The sequence below is a fragment of the Balaenoptera borealis genome (genome assembly GCF_965194805.1).
Source record: "Balaenoptera borealis genome assembly, chromosome: X".
Lineage (NCBI taxonomy): Eukaryota > Metazoa > Chordata > Mammalia > Artiodactyla > Balaenopteridae > Balaenoptera > Balaenoptera borealis.
In genome coordinates, this window is record NC_138881.1 from 109,827,519 (window position 1) to 109,855,269 (window position 27,751).

Below are 27,751 nucleotides of genomic sequence, written 5' to 3' on the forward strand. Positions count from 1 at the left end.
ACTAAAGCAAGAGCAAGGGCAACAAATGGAAATAACAACAGAAAAAAGAGATAGTCTCTTCAATAGGTAAAGAAATCATGATATATCCATCCTTTGAATATTATGTAACAGATTAGAATAAATATATATTCTGATATGGGAAGCTCTCTAAGATATATAGAGTGAGAAAAGCCAGGAAGAGAACGGTATGATCCTGTCTGTGTGAAAACAAAGCATATACAGATATTCTTATATACGCAGCAAATATTTTTTGAAAAACACATAAGAAACTGTTAACAGAGATTACCTCTGGAGTTTAAGACTGTGGTGGGAAGGATATGAAAATATTCTACTTTTTATTTTATAATCTTCTGTACTGTTTATGTATTTTAACCATGTGCATTTATTACTATTATTCTTATTAGATAAATACAATTTTATATGTAACTGAAATACAATAATACATGCCAACAATAATTATAACATATATACTATACGTATAATTATAAAGATAGATGAAAAGCCAGATAAAATCGCAAGGTGCTCTAATAGCACAAGCGCTGGTGACCTAAGTCAGATCATAGAGCTGTGTGCATAGTGGTGGTGGTGGGTGAGTGGAGGATGAGGGTTACTGGGGGGAGGTGGCATCTGGACTGAATTTTGATTGACAATGAAGAATTAGGTGAAAGAGAGAGAGTAGGGGTCATTTTAGGTAGATGGAACATTAACATATTAGGAGTTGTTGGTTCAAGCTGGAGTGTGGTGGGAGGTGTTAGGATGGAGAGTGCCAGCAGTTGAAACTGGAGATGGAGTTTGAGACTAGATATTATGAAGGACTTTGCCTATCCAGCTAACTACATTACTAAAGTCTCAGAGACTAGTTTTCATGGAAATGATGAACTAAAAGGTTCACACTGTGGTGTAAATGAATCAAAACAGGTATTTGCATTTTAATAAGGGACAGAATGTTCCAAAGGTCTAATTTCAAGCATTAGCAATTAGGGAGGAGGAATCTCCCTCATGTCCCTCAATTCACACAATTATGAGAAGATGACACACCTGGTTATCTGGGTATCAGATTGTTCTACTCAGTGAGGAGTCGGCCACCCTACTGGAGGTGGGGGAAGATTCTATTTTTCAGAAGCCCCCTTGTCTGGGACTGGTAAAAAGAGGTTAGGGGAGAGAGGGTGGCTTCCACGGCAACGAGTCAGTTGTATTCAGAAGCCTGCAGACATTTGTTGCTGAGAGGAAGTGGAAAGCAAACAGGTGTCCGAACCAGCTAGGTCAGCTGGTTTCCCGCCATTGACACTACATGGCACAGGGGAAAGTGCATAGGTTTTGGAGTCAGACAGACCAAGATTTTCAGACTGGCTTTGCCACTTGCTAGCCCTGTGACTGTGGGCAAGTTACATAATCTTTCTGAGGTGCAAGTCCCATGCAGTATTGTGTAAAATAATACATACAAAGCACTGAGCACTGATGTGTAGGGAGCACTTGATAATTGTTAAGCTTTTATAGTAATGATTATTCTCTCTTCTTCATGAGCCCACTAAGGATTACCATGATCTTTGTCATATTAAGTATAATTATCATTATCAGTTCTTACCCATGAATCTTCCCAGCAGCTTTGTCTTGTTCTCCCAAAAGTCCACCAAGTATTACTATTATTGTTGTTTTTGCTATTATCATTCCTTCTTCCCTATGAACTTACCGTGGGCTATGATTCTTCCTGCTGTCATTATTATTATGGCTGTCACTGATGCTATTTGCTCTTCTCCACGAGTCTCCCCAGGATTACACTCCTTCCCCTGTCTCCAGCTCACGACTTCTCCAGGCCCCACCACTGGAGGGAGCAGCAGAGCTGACACACTGACTCTGTGCTCCTTTCCAGAGCTACCTAGCCTGCTTTTAGCAGGTGTAGAGGAGGGGCCAAGAAGGCAAAAGTGAAAGGATTTTCTCTGTCTCCCACCCTGCCCCTCCCTCCCTGCTTGCCAGGGTCTCAGGGTCTCCTACAGTTTTATTCTGTATCCTCTGCTCCTTTCCTCCTTGATGGAGTGACTGAAATAAGTAAGCTCTACCGGTGGGTGGAAATAAGTCAGCTTGTTTTCCCAGAAAGCAAAAGAGGACCTAGGAGTAAAGAGAAGGTGAAAGAACTCCTCAGATGTAGATGGAATCTATCAGCACAGCCCCAGAAATTCACAGATCCAGGAGGTATGAGCACAGGCTAATGAGAGCAACTTCTTTTTACTGAGCTCTTCTTACACTGTGACAGACACATTACACCTTTACTACGCTCATATGAATTGGGTACTCTTATTATTCTCCTCCTGCAGATGAGGGAACTGAGGCCAGGAGAAATTAAGGGACTTAAGGTCACAGAGCTAGTAAGGGACATCACTGATATGTGATCCCAGGCTCGTCTGACTCCTGGGCCAGGCCTTCATCTCTACCCTAGACTGCAGTTTAAAGAAAAAAAAAAAACTTGAAGTTGAGCAAACCTGGGGCAGAGACAGCTCAAGGTTATTTCTATTCATATTTCAGTGATTACCTTACGTTGTGATTTTTATAATTTTCTCTTGTATTTTCCTTTTAAATTGTTGTGACTTTGTAGCCTTCATATTTTGTTTGCAATTAGTATCTTTCAAACCTTACTAGTTGTTTTCTCTATAGTTTCCAAGAGAAAAGTCCGTAGGAAAAAATAATTAAAGCTACTATTTATTGACCATTTACCTACTGCATGCTAGGCACTTGACATACATCATAGCTAGTCGTCATAACCACCCTCAGAATTGGATACTATTATTATTCACTTCCATTTGACATAAGGAGAGACTGAAGCTCATAGAGCTTTAGTGGGTGTGCAAGGGCATGTGTCTGTTAAGTGGTGAAATGGGGGATTCAAACCCTGGGCTCACTCGCTCCAAAGCTCGTGTTCTTCAGTACACCATAAAACGATAAAATGTGTTTCATGCCACCTCATAAGGGTTTGTGGCTTGTTTTTGGCCAGACAAGGAGAAATAAAAGTATCGTTGTGTGTTAACCTTGGGAGGAAGATTGGGGGCAGTCTAACAGCAAGCACAGAATAATGCCTAGGGCCCATGGAAGAAAGAAGGTGAGTGGCCAGCTGTCGGCAGACTAAGTATCCCCAGGAGTTTATATTAACAAATTCCTCAGCCTGGAGTTGTCTCCTTCCAAAGGGTGACCCTTGACCCACTGATACGGCACTGAACAGCATCTGGAACCATGATGTGCTACAAGGAAGGATTTTTCTCTCTTTTAGACTACCAGGCTGATAGAAGGTTTAGAATGAAACGTTGGAAGAAGTGTGTGGGGTTTGAAGGTGATGAGGAGTAGGGACAAGCTCAATTCTGAAGGAAGGGAAGGGAAATGAAGTCTCTTCTCTGTCTTTTGGAGGTTCTTCAGGAGGACATGAGTCACTGGAAAATCGTCTGACAGGGCCCTTGCTAAAAAGCACTCAGGAATCACAAATTTTCCCTACCAGGTCTCCCTTTTTAAGATTCTCTAATGTATGCCTAGTGGGTAAAGAGAAGGGATTTGCTAAATATTGACTCTTCTAATGTTGTAAAATGGTCAGTAGTGTAATAATGGTGATCCTCTTAGCAAACCTCAAAGTGGCCTTTTTCTACGTTGTCCCAAAGGATTGTCAGGTCTGGCGCCAGCAGGAATTGCTGCCGAGGGAGGATTCTTGCCTAGAACTTTTTTGAGACCTGCCACCACCATCCAGTCTGCTCTTTGTTCCCCTTTGAGCCTGGCCTCATTTTGCTGTTCTCCCTCTGGTATGCCCCTAGCTGGAGTGCCAGCTAAGCCGTTGCCCTTCACACACCCCACCGCAGACCGATACGCCTTCTCCCTTTACTTGGCTGCCAGGGAGAGGATTTATATCAGGATTGCTCAACTAAGAAATGCCCAGCGATGTAAAATTCCAATGCTTGCTCTCTGCTGCGTTTTTGTTCTTTCACACTGTTGATCCTTAACCTTTGTTGGAGGATCTTCATGGAAGAGTTTACCTTTGAATGATTTGTCTTTGAGTCTTATGTTGAATATTCTGTGTGTCAAATTCTTTTAGTTGCTTGGGCTAGCCCGCCTCCACTGTCATTGACCCACTATCAATAAAGACAGGGTTTGCTTAAGAATAAGGCATATTCTGTTTTATGTGTGCACTCACTCTGATCAAAAGAGAGATGTTTACTATAAGTGGAGTTCTCTATGGAGGTCCAAGCCAAACCACAACCTGGCTCTTTCTGTAGTACTTTCTAAATTGCTATGCAAGTGGTAGTATTGTATAAAATAACCCACTGGGGAGAAGTGAGTTTTTATTGCTACAAAACTATTTCTAACCTAACTTTCCTCCCACACATGCCACCCTTCTGGCCCCTCAATTATGGTAGTAGGCGGCAGTACAAAAGCAAAAGTAACCCTAAAATCACCCCCATTGAAATATAGTCTCTTAAGGCTTACAACACTTCTGATACACTTGGTTAACAATATTTTACTTACAAAATGTTTTTATGCATGGGCCTATAATAGGCAGATGGGAACCTACACTGCAACAGTTGCATGAGTCAGGGGATAAATTCTGAGTCCTCCTGAAAACTATTAGCCAAAAGATTAAAGATAATTAGTTTTAGAAGAAGGTTCTCAACCTTGGCTGTGCACTGGAATAACCTGAGGAGTTTTAGGAGCACCCATTCCTGGGTCCCAACCCCAGAGATTTTGATGTATTTAATGTGGAGAGCAGTCTGATGATAGGGATTTTAAAAAAATTATCTTCAGATGATCCTAGTGTGTAGCCAAGATCTAGAATGATCATTCTAGATCCTTGCTATACAAAGTATAGTCTGTGTGCACACAACATGGACCTGGAGTTTGCCCCAGATCTACTGAGTCAGAATCTGCATCTTAACAGGATCTGTTGGTAATTCATATGCACATTAAAGTTTGAGAAGCGCTACTCCAGAAGGAGTGTGAGCTCTTGTAAAGCATCGCCTGGAAGGAACACTTTTGCATCATCAACCGATCTGTCCATTGGCATTCTGGGTTTTCTAAAATATGGCATATAAACCTTATAACCTCAACTGCAGATGATGTGTCTACAACAGTCTAATAAAGATGAATTCTCCCACTTCAGAAAAAAATTAGGAAAAGTGTAGACCGTTTTGGATCTAGCATTGTTTCTTCCTTGTCTGTCTTATAAGCTTGGATACCTTTGCTGGTAGTCTTCCAAGACTTGTGGGTAAGAAGTGAGATGCCAAAAGACTAAATAAAACAATGATTTTTTTTTCCCCACAAAGCAAGGAGATACTACACATGCTAGCCTGGTGAGTTTGACTTCGATCCCCCGCAAGCTTCTAGAATGGATTATTAAGAAGATGATTTCTGAGCTCTTGGAAAGGGACTCACTAATCACTAGGAATGAGCATGGGTTCATCAAGAGCAAGGCATGCCAGACTAAACTCATTTCCTTTTGGATGGGCTTACAAGAGGAGGCTGCAAAAATCATTTACCTGGGTTTCGGCAAGGATCTTGACAAACCCTTCTGTGATGTACTTTCAGGCAGGATGAAGAAATGGGGTAAGCTGATAGTATGGATGGTTGAATGCTTAACTTGTTAAATGACCACATACAAAATGTATACATTTAATCAATTATTGTAAACCCAGGAAGACAAGTGCTTTCCAACACTTGGATAAAGGTGAGACATTGACTAAATTTGGGATTAAGATGAAGCTTGTAAGGATATCTGTGTACATTGTACAACAGAAAATAAAAATCTTCATTGTTGTCACCATCAGGCCTTATACTGACACAATACTTTTCTATATTATAGAGCACTTTCAAGTATATTATTTCATTTGACCCTCAGCACAAACCTGCAAAATTAGAAGAGTGATTATCTCCATTTTACAGATATGAAAACTGAGGTTGAACGATTCAGTAATTTTCCAAGGGGACAAATAGTTGTGAAGCTGAACATAAAAAATAAACTCTTACTGTAATGTAGTTGTGACAAATATGAAGCTGTATATTTCAGCTCTAAAATTAACTACATAAATTCAGAGTGAAGGCAAGGCTTAGAAGTACTTCTATAAAAGGCATAGGGGTTTCTGTTAGCTTAAACTTAGTATGAGCCCATAGTGTTTTGTGATTGCTAAATATGCTATTGAGATCTGAAGGATATATTAATGGAAATATGCAGTCCACCACATTGGAAGTGATAGTTTCTTTCTATCTAAGGTTGGCCAGAGCATCTCTAAGACGTTGTTTTATTCAAGTTTCTGTATTTGAAGAAAATGGGGATGTTTCACTTGTAAAAGCAAAGACTTCAGGAAGGATTTTACATTACATGTTTTCTGTGGGTCAATGTGTATGAAAATTGGAAGAAGGCAGTCCTCAGAAAATTAAAAGAATTTCCTCAGCATTACAGCTACCTGATAATTGAAGGGACAACCATTCGTTATAGGTGCTAAGTCTCCTCTGGGCCCCCAAACCCCCTGTACCCCTCCTCTAGAAGGGTTCAAGTAGAGGTTTGGTCAGCCTCTTGTTTGGTATGTTGTAGAAAGTGTGTGCATTGTATCATTTTGAATGGCCCTTCAAATTCTATGACTTTTGAAGTCTAGGATTCATTCTTTCACTGTGTCCAGATGTATATGATCAAGTCCAACTTTGGGGCATCAATTGATGAATTCCCAAAATTGACTGCTGGGGTTAAGATGGAACAACTGCTTGAGTAATGATCCTGCAAAACAAGGGAGCTTTGGCTAGTTTTGAAGTTTCTTATGATGTGCCACCCTTTATGGCATTTGTCTCAAGCTCAAAATTAATTCTAGCCCCTGTACATTCTGCCAGCCTATGATGTCATATAGGTCATCCTTGGGTCTTTAGCATGTGGTACCAAAGATGGCCTTCTGAAATAAGAAGGGATTTCCTCACAAAAGTCATCCTTTATAGGTTAATAACTCATGTGAATGGCTTGAATTTCTCTGCACATCCTTACCACACCCAGTTTAAAACATGACTCTAGCCAGGATCCTGTAGAGTTAACTTAACATATGATGGTCTGGCCTAGGGCCTATTGTTGGGGATGGGGAGTGGGCTGAGGGAACATCTTTCTTCTCCAGGTCTCTCTTGACCTGTCACCACCAACCATGTGGTTTCCTTTTCAGGTATTTCCCCAACGTGGTGACCATTTCATCACATTGCCTGCCTCCTAAGGGAGGGAAGTTGAAAATGTTGGTCTATAGCAGAACAGAGTAGCATGGAGCTCTGGGAGTGAAGGGAAGAGTTCAAGACTAAGTCTGGGGACCTGAACAAGTCTTCATTCTTAATAAGCCTAGAGGCCAGATTCCACTGGTAAGGAAAGGAAATGGAAAAGAAGGGGGAAGTTGAAGTAGATTTCAACAGGAGGGCCACAGGTTTAGCACCGGGCAGTGGACAGCGGGTTAGTCCTAGGCACCTCCTTCTCTTGAGAGTGCAAGTTCAGGATCTCAGAATAGCCTGAGACAGCATAGCTTAGTGGTTATAAACACAAACTCTGGAGCCAGACTGCCTGGGTCCAAATCCTGTCTCTGACACTTGCTGGCTGTGTCACCTAGGCAGTTTGCTTAATTTCTGTGGCTCTGTTTCTTTCTTTGTAAGAAATGTGAATAATGATAGTACCTACCTCATATATGTACTGTAAAGATTAAGATGCTTAATAAATGTAAAGCTTTTTAACACAGCCTAACAAATACTAAGTGAATATGAGTGTCTGTTCAACAAAATAAAGAAAAAAGTAGGGTGCGAAGGTAGACAATTTAGTAAATATTTATTGTATACCTACTATGTTCCAGATACTGTGCTAACCAAAGTTTAGTATGGGAAAATCTGGCTTTGGAGTCAGGCAAAATTGGATTCTAATTACAGCTCTGACCTTGGCTATGAGCTGGATGGCCTTGGGCATGTTCCCTAACTTCTCTGAGCCTCTGTTTCCTCATGTGTAAAGTGAGGATGATAATAGCACGGGGCCACTCAGGATTGTTGTTAGGAGTAAATGAGTTAGCACCTACATGTGTGGTATATATGAGTGGGCTCACTAAGTGGTTATACATGACTTCTGTAAGCTGGGGCCTATATGATGAAACCTAACGGGGATAAATGTCAAATCTTAAATCTGAGTTTAAAACTCAATTGCAAAATAACACATCACTTGTACAAGTGAAGGACAAGAAAGGATTGAATTGGCAAGATCTTGTGTGAGAAAGAGCTGTGGGTTTTGGTTGACCACAGTTTCCTATGAGCCAACAGTGTGATCTGGCTGCCCAAGGACTAACGTAATTTTAGATGGCATTAAAAGAAATGGTGAGTTGAAATCCCAGAAAATGATCATTTCACTGTCCTCTGTCCTCTGTGCTGGTCAGATCACTTTAGACATGTAGGACTTCATTTTGCTTACATTTCTGGATAGACAATGACAAACTCACTGACAAACTGCCCAGAAGTGGTGACCTGGATTGGGAGGCAATGGAAAACCCTTTCTTGAGGATGAGATTAAAATAACCCAGGGAAGGAAGCACTAAGGCAATATTTGAAACAGTTTTTTCTTCTAATGAGAATGTTTATAGAACACACCCCCCATGCAGTCTGTCAGCAAATCCTGTTGGCTCTTTCCTCAGATTATATCAATAATCCAACCATTTCTCATCACCTGTCTGCTACTGTGCTGACCTAACCTACCATCTCTTGCCTCATTATTGTAGTAGCCTCCTTGTAGATATCTCTGCTTCCGCCCTGGCCCCTCAGTCTATTCTCTACACAGAAGACAGGATGGTCCTATTTAAATGTGAGTCTAATCATGTCACTCCAGTGGCTTCCTAGTTCATCCAGAGTGTAAGTCAAAGTCCTTACAAAGATCTGCAAAGGTCTTGCTTGCCCTGGCTCCCATTACCTCTTTGACCTTATCTCTTACTTTCCCCCTTGCTTACACTGCTCCAGCCACTGTAGGCTAGTCACAGTTTCTCGAACCAGCCAGGCATTCTCTTGTCTCAGGGCTCTTGTACTTCCTGTTCTCTCTGACCAGAACCCACTTTGCCTAGATGTCTGCATGGCTTACTCCTTCATATCCTTTCATCGTAAGTCAAATGTTACATTCTCAGTGAGGTATTCTTAGTCACCCTTTTTAAATTGCAACAACCTCCCCACAAAACACACACTTCTGTATCTCCTTTCTCTGTTTTATTTTTCATCACATCTTTCATCATTGTTTAATAGTCTATATAATTATTCTATATAATTAACGGGTATATAAACTATATAAAAAAGCTGTTCTGGTTGAATCTGGCAGGAGTCGGGTAGGCATGGACTCTGCCCCTCTCCAAAACCTGGATAATTGAGAGTTAACTACATAGAGATACATTTGCAAACGAGTGTTGGCCAAACCCTGGAAGCAACACTGAGTGAGATATTCTGGACTCAAGGAAGACAACTCATATCTTCCAAATGTTGTAAGACTATTATGTGTAAGAAGTAGATTTCATCTAGGTTGCAACTTGGGTCAGAACTAGAGCCAGTGAGTATGAAGGGAATATACAGAGGCAGATATGAGATCAATCAAGCAATCTGAAATTCTCAGGTTGTCTCATGGAGTGGTGAGCTCCCCATCGCTGGAGGTGTACAGAAAGAGGTTGTGTACTACCTGTCAGCTTTGCTATAAAGGAGATTCTGTACTGGGTTGGGGACTGGACCACACCACCTTGACAATCTTTGTAGCTCTAAGATGCTGAGGACAAAGATGTGGCCCATGGATAGAGGGTAATTTACATTTGTTTTTTAGAACGGAGGAGAGGATTTTTGGCCTTTGTTTCTGGAGTCCCAGAGACAAATTCTCCTCTCAAAGGTCCATTCCACCCTAATTGAAATTCCATTTCCCAGAAATTACTTGATGCTGCACTGATTAGAGGCCAGCCAGGGGTAAAGGGACTGATTCCCATGGCAACCAGGTTAAAAAAACATACCATGTGGAGCATTGTCAGCAACAAGCTACGTTTGCATTATAAATAGATATTTAATTCATTGAAATAGCTCTGACAGTGCGTAGGAAAGTTACATCCCAAAGCCACTCTTTAAGTATTTCACAGTTAATTGACAACTAATTTTTTCTCTTCTAAATCATGTAGAACTTGGTTCTCTAAGTGTAAGAATGGTATATGTGAATGCTTTTAGGAAACCAGCTAACAGTCCAGTGTCACAATATTTCTCACTATTTGTCTCTCATTGAAAGATTTATCAGAATTTTCTCTTATTGCACGGGTATCTCTGTTTGACTCTTTTTGATACTGGAGACCCCAGGTTCAATGTCTGGATTTCACAAGTCTTTTTCTATCATTTTTGCTTCATCTTCATCCTGCTTTTCTAACGCAGAGGTTTCTGTAAATTTCAGTCCTTGGCCCTCTGCCCTTTTCTTCCCATCTCTCTTTCCCTGAATAGCTAAAGCAGTCAAGTGATCACTTGCTAACTTGCACAGCCCTACCGCTAGGCTTGACAATACACGTTGGAATATCCAGTGATTGGAAAACAAAATCAGACCTGATCAAAGGACTTCTATCCTAAAACCAACGACCAAAAACAGGCCTCCCTCCAGTGTTCAAAATGTACAGCTTGATTGAGGGTTGGGGATGGAGAGTTTGAAGGCAGCTAGTGGTGTTTGGCAGAAAGCAACAATTAGGTTTTCCTAAATTCAAATGTAAAAGCATTTTTGAAATGAATTTTTAGAAACACTATAAGAAATTAGTATATGCGACTAATAGAATCTCATCAAATGGAAATCAGAGTGAGACTTTGTACTTCTACATTCCAAAGAGCTTAATACAAATTAGTCTATAGTACTCAAGAGTGTTTCATTCTGTAGGGATTAAGGGAAATGTGATGCATTTTTTTTTTCATTAAGTTGCTGGGTAAATAAGCTTCCTGATATAAGAATATGGGAGTTGTTTTCTAAATTTTATCGTAACCAAGGATAAATAGCTCACTGTGTGCAGCTCCCTTGTACATTGCTCTATTGAACAGTGATAGCTTAGAATTAAACAGTGTTGGGAGGTAAGGAACTTCAGGGTCAGATGTGAAGGGGTTGTGACCTCCTCTAGGACCCATAGGTCAATTCTTCTGAGGTCTTGAACAGGTTTAAGGAATTAGGTAAGCCCCCTTCCCCAATACAACCCTCCTAATGTGTACTGGATTCTCACCCATGCGGCAAGTTGCACGCTGATCCAAGGAAAGAGATCAGGGGCTCAGAATGCGAGCCAGCCTCCGTTTGGAATCCTGGGAAGGAACACTGGGACAGGACACTGGGAGGTCCCCTGCTCTAAACCAATCACCTCACCTGCTTAACTCACTCTTTGAGATCCCACCACCAGAGAAAACAGGGCTTTCTTTAGGGAGGGGCAAAATATTCAGCTTTTATCAACCTTTCACACTTCAGAGTGAATCAATGTACACCTGTGGTTGTTAGGTAAGGGCCACAAAGCACACTTTGCCAATTTCAAAGTTCTGTAGTGGACTAATCCTAACGTTGGAAAGCAGGTGTACTACAGACCTAGAAGTAACACGGTAGAAAGTATGTAGCTTCAGCGTTTGCCCTCCTCAGGCTCAACTTGGAGAGAATATTGCCATTCATTCATTCTTCCATTCATTCAAAAATGAAATGGAGGGATGATGGGACATTCTGTTCAGTTACCATGTCCCAAACCAAAATGGACATCTGGGAGACTTCCCTCCTCCCCGACCCCATCCTTGAGCTCCTTTCTCTGTACTAGCAGCTCTGTGCTCTCTTATTCTGCCGTGGAGATCAGCTCCAATACACCATTTTTGCTAAGTGTTAAGCGGACAACAAACCAATGGGAAACCACGGCCATAGTCTTTGCAGTTAAATAGTGAATCCTCTCTTTATTCAGAAGAATACATTTTTAATAGAATTTCATGCACCAGTAAATCAGTACAGTGAGGAGTTACGAGGGCAGGGAATCTCTCTTCAGGAAACATCTCACCCTGGTAGGGCTCTCAACTCCTAAAATCCCCTTGACCTATCTCAGGTGATTAGTGGCCAAGGAACAGTAGATGGGGTGGACTCCCAGGGAAACCAGTCAGATTTGCAGGTCTCTGAGGATAAAAAAGAGGAGAGGAAAGCTCTTGCCAAGGAGGAGATTATTATATTGGGACCGGCAGTTCCACTGAGGTTCCCTGAGAGATTGATGAGGGAGAGTTGGTATTGGTGCCCAGGTCTCCTTCTTGGTTACACTCTTCCAAGGCTATGGTCTGGTCTCTTCCATCTGTCTCTGAGACTCTGTGTCGAGAAAAAGACATGACTAAGGGAGGATCCAGAGCCATCAACCTGAGAACAGGTTGCACTGTGGGACTCAGATGCTAGAGGAGCATATGGACCATTGTTTTAACAGAAGCCCCTGCGTTCACGGAAGGAGGCGGACGTAAGGCAATTACCTGGTTCGGAGTCGAGGCCACTTCTTCCACTCTATGGCTAGCACCACCCCCAAAGCTACAACCACCACCACGATCAGGGTACTTCGGACAATGTTCCCCACAGTGCACTCCTGAGCGGCAGGCCCTGTGGTGATAAAAGAGCAGAAACCAAGGCCATAGAGATCAGTGCATGTATGTTCCCCTGGATCTCTTGTGGCCCCCTCATCTGGCCTCCTCCGGGGTTCACTCGGGAACCATGTGTTGAGACGGCAGATGGGGTGGTCAGAGGCAGTGCTTATGCTGAGGCAGAAGCGGCCCTCCTTTTGGGGGGTGGAAGAGGCCTTGAAAGTATCCTTCTCACTATCTTTGAGTGAATCTGAGGTTCCACCTCCTTACCATCCCTAGGAGAAAGAAAAATGACCACACTTGAGGTCTCTGACTCCAAACCCCTCCCCCTCCATGTTTGGCCTGTCTCCATGGAGACTATCTCTGGGATCCCAGGTATGTCATGCCAGAGCCATGGAGGGATTATCATCTTACCTGCTGCCCCCACCAGCTCCAGGGGATCACTAGGCTCTGACCAGATATCAGGGTAGGCCTGCAGACGGTAGCTGCAGCTATAGTTTCCAATGCCCTTTCCTTCTACGTTGTTGATGACAAAGTCTCCATCCTCTGAAAACTGCTGAGGTGCTTCTTCTCCATCATGTTCCAGGACAAACTCCACACCTGGCAGGGGTCCTCTGCACTGAAGGGTGATATCCTTTCCTAGCTTGAACACAGTGCTGGGCCAGGCTGACAGGGAGGGTTTAGGGGGCTTATCTGCAACCAACCAGGACACAGAGTTAGAAATGGCCTTGAACCCAGCCCTTTACCCCCTTAGGGCTAACTACTAAGAAACTACAAAATCTAGACTCTTACTGAAATCTCCAAGACCTTACCAGTCACCCAGATCTCCAGGGAGTCACTGTGATTAGAAGCTGCAAAGGGAGCAGAATCCAAATAATAAACACAGCTATACATCCCAGAATCTTCACTGCTCACTGCTGGCACCCAGAAGTCAGCCCTGTACCCTCTTGGCCTCTGTTGCCTTAAGGGCTCTTGAGTACCCTTCTTCAACAGGACAAATGTTGAGTCTGGCAGTTCCCCTTGACATTGAAGAGTCATGTTTTCTCCAGGGGCCACCATGGGACCAGGCTGGGCTAATAGGCTGGGTTTGGGGAGCAAACCTAGAAGAAATTAACTCTTGGTCATAGAGAGGTGGCCACTTTCCAGGGCATCACTGGAGTCTCAGTAAAGAGGAGAGGCTACTGCTTGCCTCTCCTTGAGCTCTTGGAAAACCGTTTACCGTTTCCCATGAACCATCTGACAGCTTACTCACTCTCTTCTGTACTCCCCTGCCCTCTCCAGAGCGTCTTCCCCTTACCTGTGACTATGAGTTCCAGGGTGTTGCTAGGCTGTATCTTGATAGGGCTGGTCCAGTCAGGATGGTAGCAGCAGCTGTAACGACCTATGTTAGCACCAGATATATTGGTGATGGGGAATGCCCCATCATTACTGATGGATCCCCAGAGCTGCACTGAAGTGGCTTCTGTTTCTTTGTGCAGAATGTACCCTACTCCATGGACTGGCCCTTGGCACCAGAGAGTAACATTCTGCCCCATGGGAACCACAGAACTGGGCTCAGCAAACAACCATGGCTTGGGGAATGTGTCTAGGAAGAGACCAAAGATGGAAAGCCGTTAGTATGCAAACTTATCACTCGCTGAATTAACCCTTTATTTTTCTCCTTCCAGACACAACCGTTCCCCTCCATGGCCTAGCCTAGCCTTCCAAGAGGGATCACCCTCTCTAACCCCTATTCCAGTTGTCTCTGCCCCAGTCCCATGTCTTGTCTGTCCTTACCAGTCACCCAGATCATAAGAGGCTTGCTGAGATATGATCCCCTGTTTGACATAGTGGTCTCATAGTAGACACAGCTGTAGTTGCCAGAGTCGTCTGCTCCAACAGTGTGGAGGAGGAAGTCAGCCACGTTCCCTGAGGCACTCTGAAACTGTAAGGGAACCTGGGTTCCCTCCTGCAAGAGGGCAAACCTCATGCCCTGGAAAGCCCCTTGGCAGCGCAGGGTCACATTCTTCCCAGGAAGCACCACAGGACCCGGCTGTGCCAGGAGAGTGGGTTTGGGGTAGAATTCTGAAATTAAAGAGATCACAACATGAGAGAATCCTACCCCCGACATTCTGAACATTGTTTTTTTAGTGTTAGTAGAAGAAACAATATATGCTTATTGTAGAAAATTAGAAAATACAGAAAAAAAACCTATGAAGAAAATACAGTTCTACCGCTCAAAGATAACCGTTCTTTATACATTTTTATGTATTTATTTCCCATTTATTTTTTTGTACATGGCCATGTCATTGTAGCTATAACTATTTGCATAATTGGGCCTACTATATGCACAGTTGTGTAGTTTAATATTTTTCACTTTATATTGTAAATATTTTCCTATGACGTTAAACAGCCTTTGAAAACTATCATTTGTAATGGCTGCATAATATGCAGTTGACATCTCAAGGTCTTCGCCCTTTCTCTGAGGGCCGTCCAGCCCACCAATCTCTGACAGCCCAGCTAAAGAAAAAGTGGACATTGGGCCTAAAGCTCAAGGCCAAGCCACAGAAAGATTTCAGAAATAGGGCAACATGTGAAACACCCCCATCTGCCTCATTTCTTTCCCCAGAAGTGAATTATTTTCCTCCCTCTTCTCCTCTTTCTCATCTTCCTGTATTAGTCATCATATAAGCAGCTGCCTTACATGGACTGTTTACCATGTGCCAGGCACTGTCCTAAGCACATTCTTGGTGACTTTTAGAAGGAGCACTTCTTCCTCGCCCACTGACAGCCCTCCCGCCCACTGTCCCAGAGTCAGTACCGCCTCCACCTGCATTTCCCCACTCCTGACCTGTCACCACGAGCTCCACAGGGTCACTGGGCTCAGACCAGATAGCAAAGTCATAATAGCGGCAGCTGTAATTCCCTCCATCACCAATGCCCACTGAAATGATCAGAAAGTGGGCTGCACTGGCTCCCGGACTCGCCCAAGACCTGTCACTGGACGCTATTTCACTTCCATCTTTGTAAAGAATAAAGCTCATTTGCTGGTGGGGGGTGGAGCAATTGAAAGTCACTCGGGCACCAGGAGTGACCACAGGACTGGCCCATGTCTTGAATAAGGGCTTGGGGTACATTTCTAGAAGGCAAAAAAACCAAACACAATACAAAACCAAATTAAGAGAAAAGAAAGATAGCTAATATAGCAAATATTGGTTCCAGAAAGCTGCTTTGTTTCCTATAGTATTTCATTCAGAAGAAGGTGCATTTAAAAGTCAAGGCAAAACCACTTTGCAGATGAACTTTTCACAGGGACCCCTCACCCCACCCCTCACCTCCTCCAGCCGAATCCTCGCTGTCAGCAGAACAAGCAATGGAAGCTATAGCTAAAAGAGTGAATTGTCACCGGGGCTCTGCTGATTCCCTGAGCCTCAGTTTGCCCATTTGGACAAGAAGGGGAAATGGTACCTGATCCACCTCCTTTGAATCTTTGCTCTATAGCTAAATGAGATAATTGATATGAAAATAATTAGAAAAATTAAATCACCCTCTACAAACCCCAGCTATTAATAACGATTATGGCTATTAATATCGTGCAGCCAGAGGCCCTGGCACTCCCAGCGCCACGCCTGCCTGACTCTAAGATTGGACACAGGCTCCTAGGACCAGCAGCAAAGTTTGCTGTGAGGACAGGAGTGTCTGACCCAGAGCTTTGCTTCCCCACTCCTCCCTCACACACCCCTCTCAGCTCTACCTTTTATGACAAGCTCCAGGGGCTCACTGGGCTCAGACCACTTGAAGGGGTGCTTTTCAGTGTGAGTGCGGCAGCTATAATTGCCTTCATCTTTATCCTCCATTCTTTGGATTGTAAAGAAGGCTTCTCTCCCAAGGGCACCAAGTTGCTGGACAGGTTCCTGCACTCCCTCCTTATACAGAGCAAACCCCATGTCTGCCAGCCATCCTTTGCACCGGATTTGAAGTTCCTGGCCCCGAACTGGGGGGGAAGCAGAAATGACAGGTTTGGGGAGGACGTCTGGAAAACAAAACAGGGAGGACAAGGAGTCCGAAGTTTGGAGGTGCCCAGATGGGACACTCGGAGTCACTTGGTCAGCAAAACAGAAATCCATCCTGGACTGGCCTTTGCCTCTTCCTGTCAGTCTTCTCATAACTCTGTTCCCCACCCCTCCCCCCATTTCAGGGCCCCTCCTCTCCTACAGGCAGCAGAAGCCCCCTGGGCTCTGGGTCTCTGAGCATTCACCATCCCTAGGAACAGTGCTGGAGTCCCAGGGGCACTGGGGATCACTCCGTGAGGACCCTCTGCCTTTTCTTACCTGTCCCCACCAGCTCAAGTGCCTCACTGGGCTCTGACACAGCCATCTCCTCCCACGAATGGCAGTGGTAACTCCCGGTGTGGCTCTGGGTCAGGGCTCCAAGGGGGAAGGCAGCCCGGACCTGCTCTGAGGCTGGGCGAGTTGCAATCCACCCGGTCCCGTCCTTCAGCAATACAAATTCCTTAGTTGAGCCAGAAGGGCTTCTGCACCAGAGGGTTAAGTTCTTCCACGGGGCCAGAGGGAAGTTGGTCTCTGCCCACAGCTCAGGCTTTGGGGTTGGCATGATTATTTCTAGAAACAGCAGAGTTAGTGAAGCCATCCTCCCTCACCCTCACCCTCCCCTTTTCCTTGCCCTTGAACACCCTCCCCAGATCACATTGCCCACCTCCCCTTTCAACCTCAATCCAAACTCTTTCCTTCTCTCCGCAGGTGCTGGGGAAAGGGGAAGCTTGATGTCTCAGCTGAGGCTCAGAAAAATGCAGAAGCTTGGGGGAAATTTTGCAGGCAGAAAAGCAGAGTTGGAGGCTGAGTTTTGCCAGCAGCTTTAGCAAGTGCCCCTTCCTGGCTGCCCTTCCCTCGCAACCAGTCACTCTCTGGCCACTGACACTGACACTCTGTAGTTATTTCGGATCTCCAGGGAGGAATGTCCTAGTCTGGAGCAGGAAAAACTCACCAGTCTCTTCTGTCAATACCCCATTGCACAGTCCTGCAAAAGAAATTGCTGCCAGGGCTTTGTCCCCTCCCCCACGGGACTTCACCCCGGCCTTCGGCCCAGGCCCCTTCCCCACCCCCTCGTACTCACCACAGCAGAGAAGAGCTGTGAGTATGAAGAGCATGGTGACCCCTTGAGCTGTTCCCAGCAACCAGGCTTCTCTAGCAAGACCAGAAAAGAGATGAGAGGAGTTGCTGGGATTAAGGGGAGGGCGGAGAGAAGGGGGCGGCAATTTATGTCATTGGCTTACTCACCACCCAATAGGGATTGGATATGGCCAGGATAATGGGATATAATCTTTTCTGACATGGATGACTTTTCTTTTTGAGGGCCTCACCACCTACAAACCTCTTGCTCTTTCATGACCCACGTGCCCCCCCCGCCCCCTCCCCCATCCCCAGACGATATCAAATGTCAGGTCCCCAAGGCCCCTGATTAGGCTGTTGCTGGAATTGAGATGTCAGATGTGAAAATGCCTTGGTAACTCCAGCTCTCAGAACCCCTGGAGCTCAGTGTGATCGGCAGCTCTGGGTGGTGGGTGTGGGGGTGGAGGGAGAAATCTTGGGTGTTTCTCAGTCATCAAGTTTAAGTTTGGAAGCAGTTTTTATTATGGCAGTATTGGTCCTCCGACCGACCTGCCTCACCTGCCTTTGTTATGGAAGGGTTGCCTAGGCAGCAACAGTGAATTACCAGAGGATTGTCAGTGCTGAGCTAAGCTTGTCAGAGAGTGGGATCTCTCTACCCCCACCCAGATTATGACTAGAAATGTGCAGCATGTTTAGGTTATGGGTCCTGTAGAATTAGATTATACTAAGCCAAAATTCATTTGACAATTTTTACTTGGAGAGCACTGACCCTCCTTCCTGGTCAGGAAAACATGCTTTTCAAGCTGCATTCTCTGAAATCTGGTTTCTGAATTCATTCTTTGATGCAGTGGTCCTGGGCTGAGGTGGGGCACTTGAAGCTACATTTTTTCTAACCCCTGGCTTGAAGGTTACCCCAGTGTATGTGGAACTCAGGATAGGTTCTGTGGAGAACTAGGACTTGACCCCCATTGGAACTTTTTGAAAGCTCAAAGGGTAGTGGTTATGCAGAAAGTGTACGTGGCTCCCTTCTCATTACCCAAGCACTCTGTCCCTCAGATCCCAGCGGGAAACACGGACACACACAGTCGTAGTCATCACCCATTGTATATTGAATACTCCCAGGCGCACGAAGCCCTGTGATCATGGTGTGGGAGGGGTACAGCCAGGATCACAAGGTGGGGGAAAGTAAGCAAGGCATTTGGGAAGAGAGGCCCCACCAAGCTAGGAGCTGTCATTTCTCTTCTCATTTTCAGGCAGAATAGCCTGAGCGCAAGGCCATAAGGATCAGGGAGAGAAGGAGATGACCCAGGGGACACAAAAGGATAAAAGTAAATGGCAGGAGAACCTGTTTGGCTTGACACTTTATGGGTCAGAGGAAGCAGTCTGATTCCCTGGCCCAATCCATTCCCTCATCAGATGCCCACCCAGGCTAAGGCTACATTCTCAGGATGCTCCGCACAGTGGTTGGGGGCCAGAGTGGCAAGGAGACTGGCTTCCATAGCAGCTAGGATGGACTACAAGGCTTGCTAGCCCTTGAGAGCTAAGGGTAAGGGTGAAAAGTTGGGATGGGAGTTGGATAACATCCTGGGAGACAGGACAGCATGGCTTCTTACAAAAAAAGTTCAGTTGAAGTTAATGTGGAAGACATCAATCATCTCTGAGAGGCAGGGTGGCTTGGGAGGGAGATTTGGGCACCCTTCTGGGGGAATCAGTGAATGAGGTTCTGATTACTTCTCCAGCCTCTGAGAAATATGCATTTCTCCACCCTCTGGCTTGGGTGCTGACCCCTCTGTGAGGTGAAAGAGAAACTGCTGGAATGAGAAAGTCTTATATCTTAAGCCCAGAAGGTAGAGGATACAAAGGGTGCCCCTCTGTGGCTTGCCTCAACTGGCGTATGACCCATTCCTGAATTCTGGGGAGCCTGAACTCAGCTAGATTGAGGAACAGGGGGTTGGGACAAGACAGTTACCTGATTCTGAGTCTCCGACACTTCCACCTTATCCACAGCACTACCAACAGCAAGGCAACAAGCTGCATGATTAGGGACAACCTGATAGCCTCATTCAGAACGTAATTCCAGGTGAGAAAGCCTGTGGCCAGAGAAGACCAAAAGCAGGGACCTTGATGGGGACAGGGACAGTTGAATACATTCATGGGGGGAGGGGGATCTGGTTACTGCAGGTGAAGGGAAGTTGAGACAAAAGTGGCCTGATTTTCATGAAGAATAGGACCCTTGAAAGTATCCTGCTCACTGCCTTTGAGTGACTGTGAGACCACTCCAGAGGAAGGATGCCCAAACCCAAGGGCCCTGACTTACAAGCCCCCAACTACCCTTTCCACATCCTTCTGGGCGTTGCTCTGGGATCCCAGGGGTATCATGGCCAAAGCTGCGGAGGGGGCATCCCTATGAAGAGTGTTCCTCTCACCTGCTGGTCCCATCAGTTTCAGAGGCTCACTGCGATGTGACCAGATGTTAAGATGTGCCTCTATGCGATAGCTGCAACTGTTGGTCCCCGTACCTTTCCCTTCAACATTACTGATGATGAAGTCTCCATCCACTGAGAATTTTGGGGATGTTGCTCTTTCTTCCCATTCCAGACAAAATTCAAGTACTGGTTGAGGTACTCGGCACTGAAGGGTGATGACCTTTCCTAGCTTGAACACGGTGCTGGGCCAGGCTGACAGGGAAGGTTTGGGGGGCTTATCTGCAACCAATCCAGAGACCAGAGTTAGAACAAGTGACTTTGAACTCAGTGCCTCCTCCCTCAACAAATGTTTCTCAGGTTCTTATTTGGTCTTCTCTTTTTTTTCACTTCCACTAGATCACTGGCTTCAAAATTTGATTGTGCATCAGAACTCCTTGGCCCATTCCTTGATTCTCTAAAGACTCCTAGGTTCCTACCTTCAATCAGAAAGACCCATACCTGTAAGTTTCTCCTGGTCTTAAGGAAAATAACTTTTCTAGGGGGTCACAGTGGGGCTTGTCCCTGCTGAGAGACAGGGCTTGAGTATCAACCCTGGGAGAGAAGGTACCTAAAGTTTTTGGAGAAAATTCTACACCACCCTCCTAGTGTGTTTTTCTTTGGCTCATAAATCCAAGAGGGTACAGGGCCACTAGCTCCTTCTTATAACATGGTAATGATGATAAAAACAAACAATAGTTGTTAGCACTTGCCTACAACCACAAGCTCCACGGTGTTGTGTGATGACATCCTGATGGAGGTATTCCAGGAGAGGAGATAGTGGCAGCTATAGATGCCAGCATCACTATAGGTCACATTGTTGAGGAAGAATAACTCATCATCACTGATGCTGGTGGTATCCAAGAGCTGAAGTGTTTTGTCTTCTCCTTTCTTATAGAATGCAAGCTCCACTCCATCCACTGGCCCTTGACACCACAGGCTCACATTCTGACCCATTTGGACCACAGGACTGGGCTGAGCAAGTAGCCAGGTCTTGGGGAAAGTGTCTAGGACAAGACCCAAAATATAAAAGGCTAACTGTCTGACTTACCCCTCCCACTACTTAGGGTTCTTTTTCTCTTCCTCCAGTACACCCTTGGCAAATCCCATCCTAAGCCCACTTATACAAATTCTGCTCCTTCCCCCACTATTAGCCCTGGCTGCATGATTAGGTTCTCCGGCAGGCCCTGAGCAAGTTGTACACCCTTAGCCCCTACAATAGGTCCCATTGAATCCCCCTCTCTTACCGGTTACCCAGATTTTCAGGATATCGTTAAGGAGTGAACCCCTGTATGACCCATCATAGTAAAAACAGAGGTAATGTCCAGCATCGTGGATTTTCAAAGCCCGGAAGAAGAAATATGCCTCATTTTTTAATGGCCTCTTGCGGTAAAAGGACTTCTCCAAGTCTTCAAGCCTTATTAAAGCAAAGGTCATTCCATAGATTGGCCCTTGGCACCTGAGATTCAGGCTTTCTCCCGGTGCCATGATGGGCCCAGGATAGGCTGTCAGAGTTGGTTTGGGATAGAGTCCTAGAAAGGGAAGAGACCCTGAGTTAGATGTAGGATGATTCTTCCTTATTATATTCTGGTTTAATTTTCCTAGTTTCCTTAGATAGAAAGTGATAGCTGAAGTTTCCCCTCTGCTCCCTCTTCCTTCCTTGAATCTCTGCCTCTTCTAGGAGGTAATCAAGGGTAAGTTCACTTATGCCCCTTCCCTCTCACCAGACTCTATCAGCTCCACTGAGCTCTAACTATGTGTAGGGTGTGTCTCAGTGGAATATCTACATTTGTAATTCCCTGTATCTTTAGGTCCCTGAGATGCCAGATGTAGTTCTTCAAACCACCCAAGAAACCAAACTTCTGAAAATGACTTTTATTCCATCTTCATAAAGCATGAATGCTACTGCAGTATTAAGGATGGCTTTTGAACACATTAAGTTCACAGAGGACACTTCCCACAGGGGACTGAAAGAAGCCAATAAGGAGGGATTGGCCAGTAAGTCTGCAACCCAAAGAAACCTCTGTTAATGGGGTCACATCCTCATTTCCATGTATTGTTCCTCCAAAGAGATTAAACTACAGAATAGAGGGCAAACCTCACTCCCAAACCACTCCTTCTTACCCATCTCAATCCCAGGTAGGCCCACCCACCCATTATTGGAAGGATCAGCTCTATCATATGCTCATTAAGCATTTAGGATGTGTCAGGCATCGTGTAGGTCTAGGAATATACAAGTAAAGAAGATAGACACAGTCCCTGCTAGCCAAAAGCTCATGGCCTAGTGGGGGACACCAGCAAACAGGTAACTGCAGAAGTGTGTGTTAGTGGCATCTACACTGGAAGGACATTCGTACAACAAACATCCATAACACGCAGTTCAAACAGACAGGCTTTTGTTCTTTGATCCTCAATAAAAAGCTATACTAATAAAATTAATATCTACCATTTATTGAGAACTTATATGCCAGGCACCGTACATATATTATACTTAGGCAAATCCTCACAACAACCCTGTGAGGTAGGCATTATTATTATACCAATTTTGCAAATGAGAAAACTGAGTCACAGAGAGGCATCATACAGTAGATTGGATAGATACTGTTATTCCATTTTAGAGTGGGGGAAACCGAAGCAGAGAGGTGAAGTAACTTGCTCAATATCACACAGGGAGGCAGTGTCAGAGGTGGAACTAGAAACTAGGATTACTGCTTCTAAGTCCAGGTACTTTCTGTGGCACCACAGCTTTCCCCAAGCCTATTTAACTTGATGAGGGAACTAAAGCAAGTGTGGCCAATTCTGTCTAGAAGCATCCGGGCCATGGGGTGGGGGAGTTGGGGGTCGGGTGTGTGTCTAGTGTTTGGGCATTGTGGGGAGGCTTCTACTGTGTTTAAAGCTTGGTACTGCCTTACTGGATCTGTATATACAAGACTAAATTAATTTATAAAGTCATTTATAAAATATGAACTATCACTTTCTTTGTCATTTTTTGGTTTATTTTTATCACCAGCACTAGCAACTCATTCTATTTTCCACACTTAAAAATAAAAATCAGAAACAGAATAAAAATACTTTAAATGAAAAACATCAGTTTACAAGACTGCAGTGGCAGTGCCTGGCACATATTAAGTGCTCAATAAATATTAGCCTAATGAATGAATGCATGCATGATTTTCGACAAATAGAGAACAACGAAGCTGTGATGAGCTGAAGCTGCTGGACATTTGGCTGGACTCACTCACTAGCCAAGTGACTGGCTCCCAAACATTTGCCTCATAGCATGTGTGATTCTAATTTGCATCTCAGTAAAATGTCAAATGACTCTAGCTCACGGGCCTTGCAGAGAACTGGGCAAGGAAAGTAATGTCAGAGACCCTGGCTCATCCAACCATGATCCCGGGGACAACGATCATCAGGCCCCAGCAGCCATAGCCACACCCACCTGCCACAGTCAGCTTCAGGGGGTTGCTGGGCTCTGACCACAGGGTAGGGAGCATCTGGATATGAGTGCGGCAGATGTAAACCCCTTCACTCTCAGGTGTCATGTTGGCAATGGAGAATATGGCCACTGTCCCCGTTGGGACTTGGTAATCCACGGGTTCTGTATATCCTTCTTTGAACAGCATGAATACCAGATCCTGCAGCCAGCCATGGCAGAGTATGTTAACATTACATCCAGGAAGAGGGGAGGTCTCAGCCTGGATCCAGAAGGTGGGCTTGGGCAGCTGGCCTGGAAGGAGAGAACGAACTGGTATTCAGGTAGAGCAAGGGTAGCGCTGCTCAGGAAGCAGCAGAGCGCTCTACTTAAATGAGTCTTCCCTGTATGACCCGTATTTGTCACCCCTTCTTTCTCCATCTAGGGTATCCCCTGTGTTGAGAGCTCGCCCTCGAGATCTGTTCCAGAGTCTGTGTCCTCACTCTGCATCTATAGAGACTAGGCACTTATTTACTAACTAACTGTGGAATGCATGCATTATACGTGCATGCATTTGAGGCAAACGAATGAATTAAACCCTGCTCTGGGAAGGCAAGTTTGAGTCCCAGGAGCTGGAGTTTATTCTTGATTATCTATCTCTGTCTTCTTACCTGGTGCCTCCAACTCTAAAACTTTACTGGGCTCTGACCAGCCTGTCTCCTTCCAGTAGCAGCACCTGTAAAGACCTGTATTGGACTGAGTAAGGGCACCAATGGGGAATGAAACTTGGAAGGTCTTGTGGGAAGGGCGGATCCAGGTCATCTGTGTCTTATCTTTCAGCAACAGGAACTTGCTTGAAATCCGAGAGGGGCTTTTGCACCAAAGTGTGATGTTCTCCCAAGGGGCCTGGGGGTAGTTGGTCTCTATCCACAGCTCTGGTTGAGACTGTATCATTGCTGTCATTCCCAAAGATAACAAAGATGTCAGCAGTCCAACCCTCTCCCTCCCATAACATGCCCCTCCAATGTCCCTTAAAATTAGCCCCAACCCAGATTCCTCCTTTTGTCTTTCCCTTGGGGACAGGAGTGCATGCTTTTATGGGGGGTGGGATAGGGACCCCAAGATATTTGTTTAAGGAATTTAAGTGAGTTGGGGAATGAAGTGCAAGTCTTGCTTCCTTTCCCTCTGAGACAAAGTTCTTTACTATTTTGTGGGAAACCAAGTCATGAAGTAAGAGGTCCTGATTCCCAGCCAGCTCAATCTGGAAATTGCCTTTGGGTTCTCAAGGCAGTTATGTCCAGGGCCATGGAAGCAGGTCAATGTCTTGTGGCCTTCAGGAAGGAAGGTACTTGAGGTAGCAGGACTCACTTACCTATTGGTATCATACCCAGACTCAACCCTGAAAAGAGAGATTATGGTAAAGGAGAGCCCCTCATTGTTCCCACCCACCCTCGAACCTCAATATTCTCCATTCCCTCCCCATAGGGGTAACTATGACAGGTTCACTTGCCCTGCCACCTCCTCCTTGTACTCACGAATGCAAAAGAGTAAGAGAGTGAATGTCCGCAGCATGGTGGCCCCTTCCCCTGGCCTGTCCAGGGTCATGGAGCCTCTGGAGTCTTGAAGGGCTTTGCCCCTCACCAGGTGGTGAGATCTAAAAGCAGAAGTGTTTTTACTCAGGTGACTGATCCTGCTCCGGAAAGTTTAGTTTGGATCAGTAAATTGCACCTGACATCCCTCCCTTCCTTCCACTCCCTCACTGGCATGCAGAGTTACTGGCTACTTCTTCTCTTTGTCCCTTTTCCTCACTTCCCCCCCCCCTTCTCCCACCCAAGGTCTTTGCTGGTATCATCTACCATGTCAGATTTATTGAAATGTCTGTTTGTCCATGGGATCTCAGAGGCCCAGAGGCCTAATCCAGGCCAGCAGAAGGCCCATGGTATGAGGGAGATGGGAGGTGTAGAGAGTCACCTTTTCAGATCCTTTACTCATACATACATATTTTTGTCTGAGTCCTTCAACAACCTAGCAAAGGAAGTGTTTCTACCATCACCATTTTGCTGGCTAGGAAACTGAGGCTTAGACAGGATATATAATTTGCCCAAAGTCAAAAGATATTAAATATCAGAGCCAAAATTCAAATCCATGTTTAACTCTAATGCTTATGCTCTAAAACCAGTATTTAAACTTTCAGCGGCAGCCCTTGCCCCCTTTCTCACCCTACCTCACCCGTACCATCTCATCCCATCCAGGCCTCCCCTTATGCAGAATGTCAGAATGCTTCAAATCTAATATTACTTTCATTCTTATTTCTTACCCCCCAAAATCTCAAAGCCTCCATCTTGAGTAGGTGTTGGGGAATCAAATTACTTGAGCTAATGGATATAAGATGCAAATGATTTATTGGCTGCCCATAATTTATAAGCATTCTTGTTCATTGCCCCTAAGGAAAAAAAAAAGATTGTTTGAATTTCAGGGAATATGGCAAAGATATTTGAGTTCAGCGAGGCCTTTTCATTTTCTTGAAAATCACTATTGACCACAGGCCCTACACGTCCATAAGTAGACCCCTTACACTTTTCTGCCTCTCCTACCCCACCCCCTGGACCCAGAGTATCCTTTTGTCAAAGAAAGGCATATGCCCATCACACAAACTCAGGCTAACTCTCTTCTACCAACTCTCTACTCAGAGCCTGAGGCTCTGGCCTACCCCAGCTGTTTAATTATATTTCAACACAGTGGGATAAAGGCAGCTCCCAGAACAGAAAGCGGTGATTTTGCTTCCCCAAACTGATCCTGATATTGAAGTCCCTAATTTGCTCCAGTGATAACACTAGGAGGGATGAAGGAGCAGGAAAAAAGAGGAAGATTCAAACATCTGGGCTGTAGGAAGCAGGCGGACCGTCAGAGATCCAGGGAAGCACAGTTTCCATTTGCCTTTCTTACTTTGCATTGAAGGATGCTCAAATTACCCTCTCTGAACTTTTCTTATCTATAAAGTTGGGGAATAATATATACCTAGCCTCGTTGTTGTGTTGAATCTGAGATAATACATGTACAGTGCCAAGCACATAGTGAACATTTCATTAAAACTTGGCTATTTTTCTTCCCAAAGGGGGTATTAATCTGGTATAGGACCCTAAAGATGCTCTTTCCATCTCACCTCCTACAGACTCTTGCCCCCACTCCTCTCAGGGTCGGGCCCAGGCCCAGGCTTGGGTGCCACCCTGTTGCTTTGTTCCCCTGAGGCTTTGGGCCAGAATTTACTGGGGGAAAGGTTCAACCTGGGATTCTGCCCGGGAGTGCCATCTGAGATTCCAGCCTTGCCACTTGGACCCCTAAACCAGGGTTTCGCTTCCTGGGAGCTTGAGGGGAATAAGGGAAGCTGGGTTTCTCAGCATGGCTGACCCCTCCGCAACCTACTAAGGAAACTCTACCATTTATATCCAGCCAAAATGATGAATCTTCTGTCCAGGGAACATTGGAAGGAGCTGCAGCCTTCAGGTTAATTGGCCACGCCCATTTTTGGCCTTTCACACACCCCCCCCACACCCCCAACTTCGGCAGTGTAGCCTTTTCACCCTTCCCTTCTACTCCACCCCAAGCACTTTACACACCCTTTGGCAGCGCCGCAGTGCTTTTGAGGGTGACAAACCTGAAATGTCTAATGGCTCGCCCCCTGCATAGCTTTGAGGGTTCCAGGGATCAAAGGGGTTGGGCTCAGCGGGGTGCCGGGTGCATGCTCCGCTAAAGGTTTGGAGGGAAGACTGAGAAGGAAAAGGAAAGATATCTACAGTGCCCAGAGATTCTCAGCGAGGCACGGCTGGGATCGGGGAGGGAAGGAAAAAGGGAGAGATGAAGGGGGTGGGGGGAAAGACTTGGGAGCATTTCGATTTACAGCAATTAATTAAATCAGGGAGATTATTTCGGGGTTTTGTTTAGGATCTGATGGGCAGTATTTAATCTTCAGCCACTGGACTATGCGCTCATTTGCAGGTACTTACGGTAGTTGAAGGCCCGCTCCGCTGCTGGAGATTCTCCAGTGAGCTCCTCCAGATGCAGCAAACTGCCCGGCAAGAGAAGAGCAGTCTAAGGACAGCCTCTCAGACTCAGGGCCCCGCCTCCCTCTCTCCCCCGCCTGCTCTGCCGCTCCAGCCTCCCCTCCTCCCTCTGCCAGGCTCCGGGAGCCCACC

At 45.3% G+C, this 27,751-nt stretch overlaps 1 protein-coding gene across 17 annotated transcripts in view; it reads right to left on the reverse strand.

Annotated features, from left to right (window-relative positions):
- Window positions 1–11,889: 11,889 nt before the first annotated feature.
- IGSF1 (immunoglobulin superfamily member 1) overlaps window positions 11,890–27,751 on the reverse strand; it is a 453,756-nt gene continuing 437,894 nt past the window's right edge. For 13 of the 17 annotated variants that reach the window (XM_082377825.1, XM_082377828.1, XM_082377813.1 and 10 more), the window contains 20 exons: window positions 27,563–27,624; window positions 25,094–25,212; window positions 24,931–24,957; window positions 24,230–24,514; window positions 23,586–23,873; window positions 21,391–21,675; window positions 20,857–21,150; window positions 20,108–20,386; window positions 19,651–19,771; window positions 17,686–17,756; window positions 17,557–17,589; window positions 16,884–17,174; window positions 16,307–16,585; window positions 15,404–15,691; window positions 14,350–14,637; window positions 13,871–14,158; window positions 13,386–13,673; window positions 12,988–13,266; window positions 12,469–12,592; window positions 11,890–12,313 (listed from right to left, as the gene is read on the reverse strand). In XM_082377825.1, coding sequence (XP_082233951.1) covers window positions 12,178–12,313; window positions 12,469–12,592; window positions 12,988–13,266; window positions 13,386–13,673; window positions 13,871–14,158; window positions 14,350–14,637; window positions 15,404–15,691; window positions 16,307–16,585; window positions 16,884–17,174; window positions 17,557–17,589; window positions 17,686–17,756; window positions 19,651–19,771; window positions 20,108–20,386; window positions 20,857–21,150; window positions 21,391–21,675; window positions 23,586–23,873; window positions 24,230–24,514; window positions 24,931–24,957; window positions 25,094–25,163 — 4,014 coding nt within the window. In that variant the 5' untranslated portion in view covers window positions 25,164–25,212; window positions 27,563–27,624 and the 3' untranslated portion in view covers window positions 11,890–12,177. Of the gene's footprint in view, window positions 12,314–12,468; window positions 12,593–12,987; window positions 13,267–13,385; window positions 13,674–13,870; window positions 14,159–14,349; window positions 14,638–15,403; window positions 15,692–16,306; window positions 16,586–16,883; window positions 17,175–17,556; window positions 17,590–17,685; window positions 17,757–19,650; window positions 19,978–20,107; window positions 20,387–20,856; window positions 21,151–21,390; window positions 21,676–23,585; window positions 23,874–24,229; window positions 24,515–24,930; window positions 24,958–25,093; window positions 26,002–27,562; window positions 27,625–27,751 lie in introns of those variants that run through there. The other 4 variants (XM_082377818.1, XM_082377824.1, XM_082377819.1 and 1 more) reach the window with 4 other exon arrangements.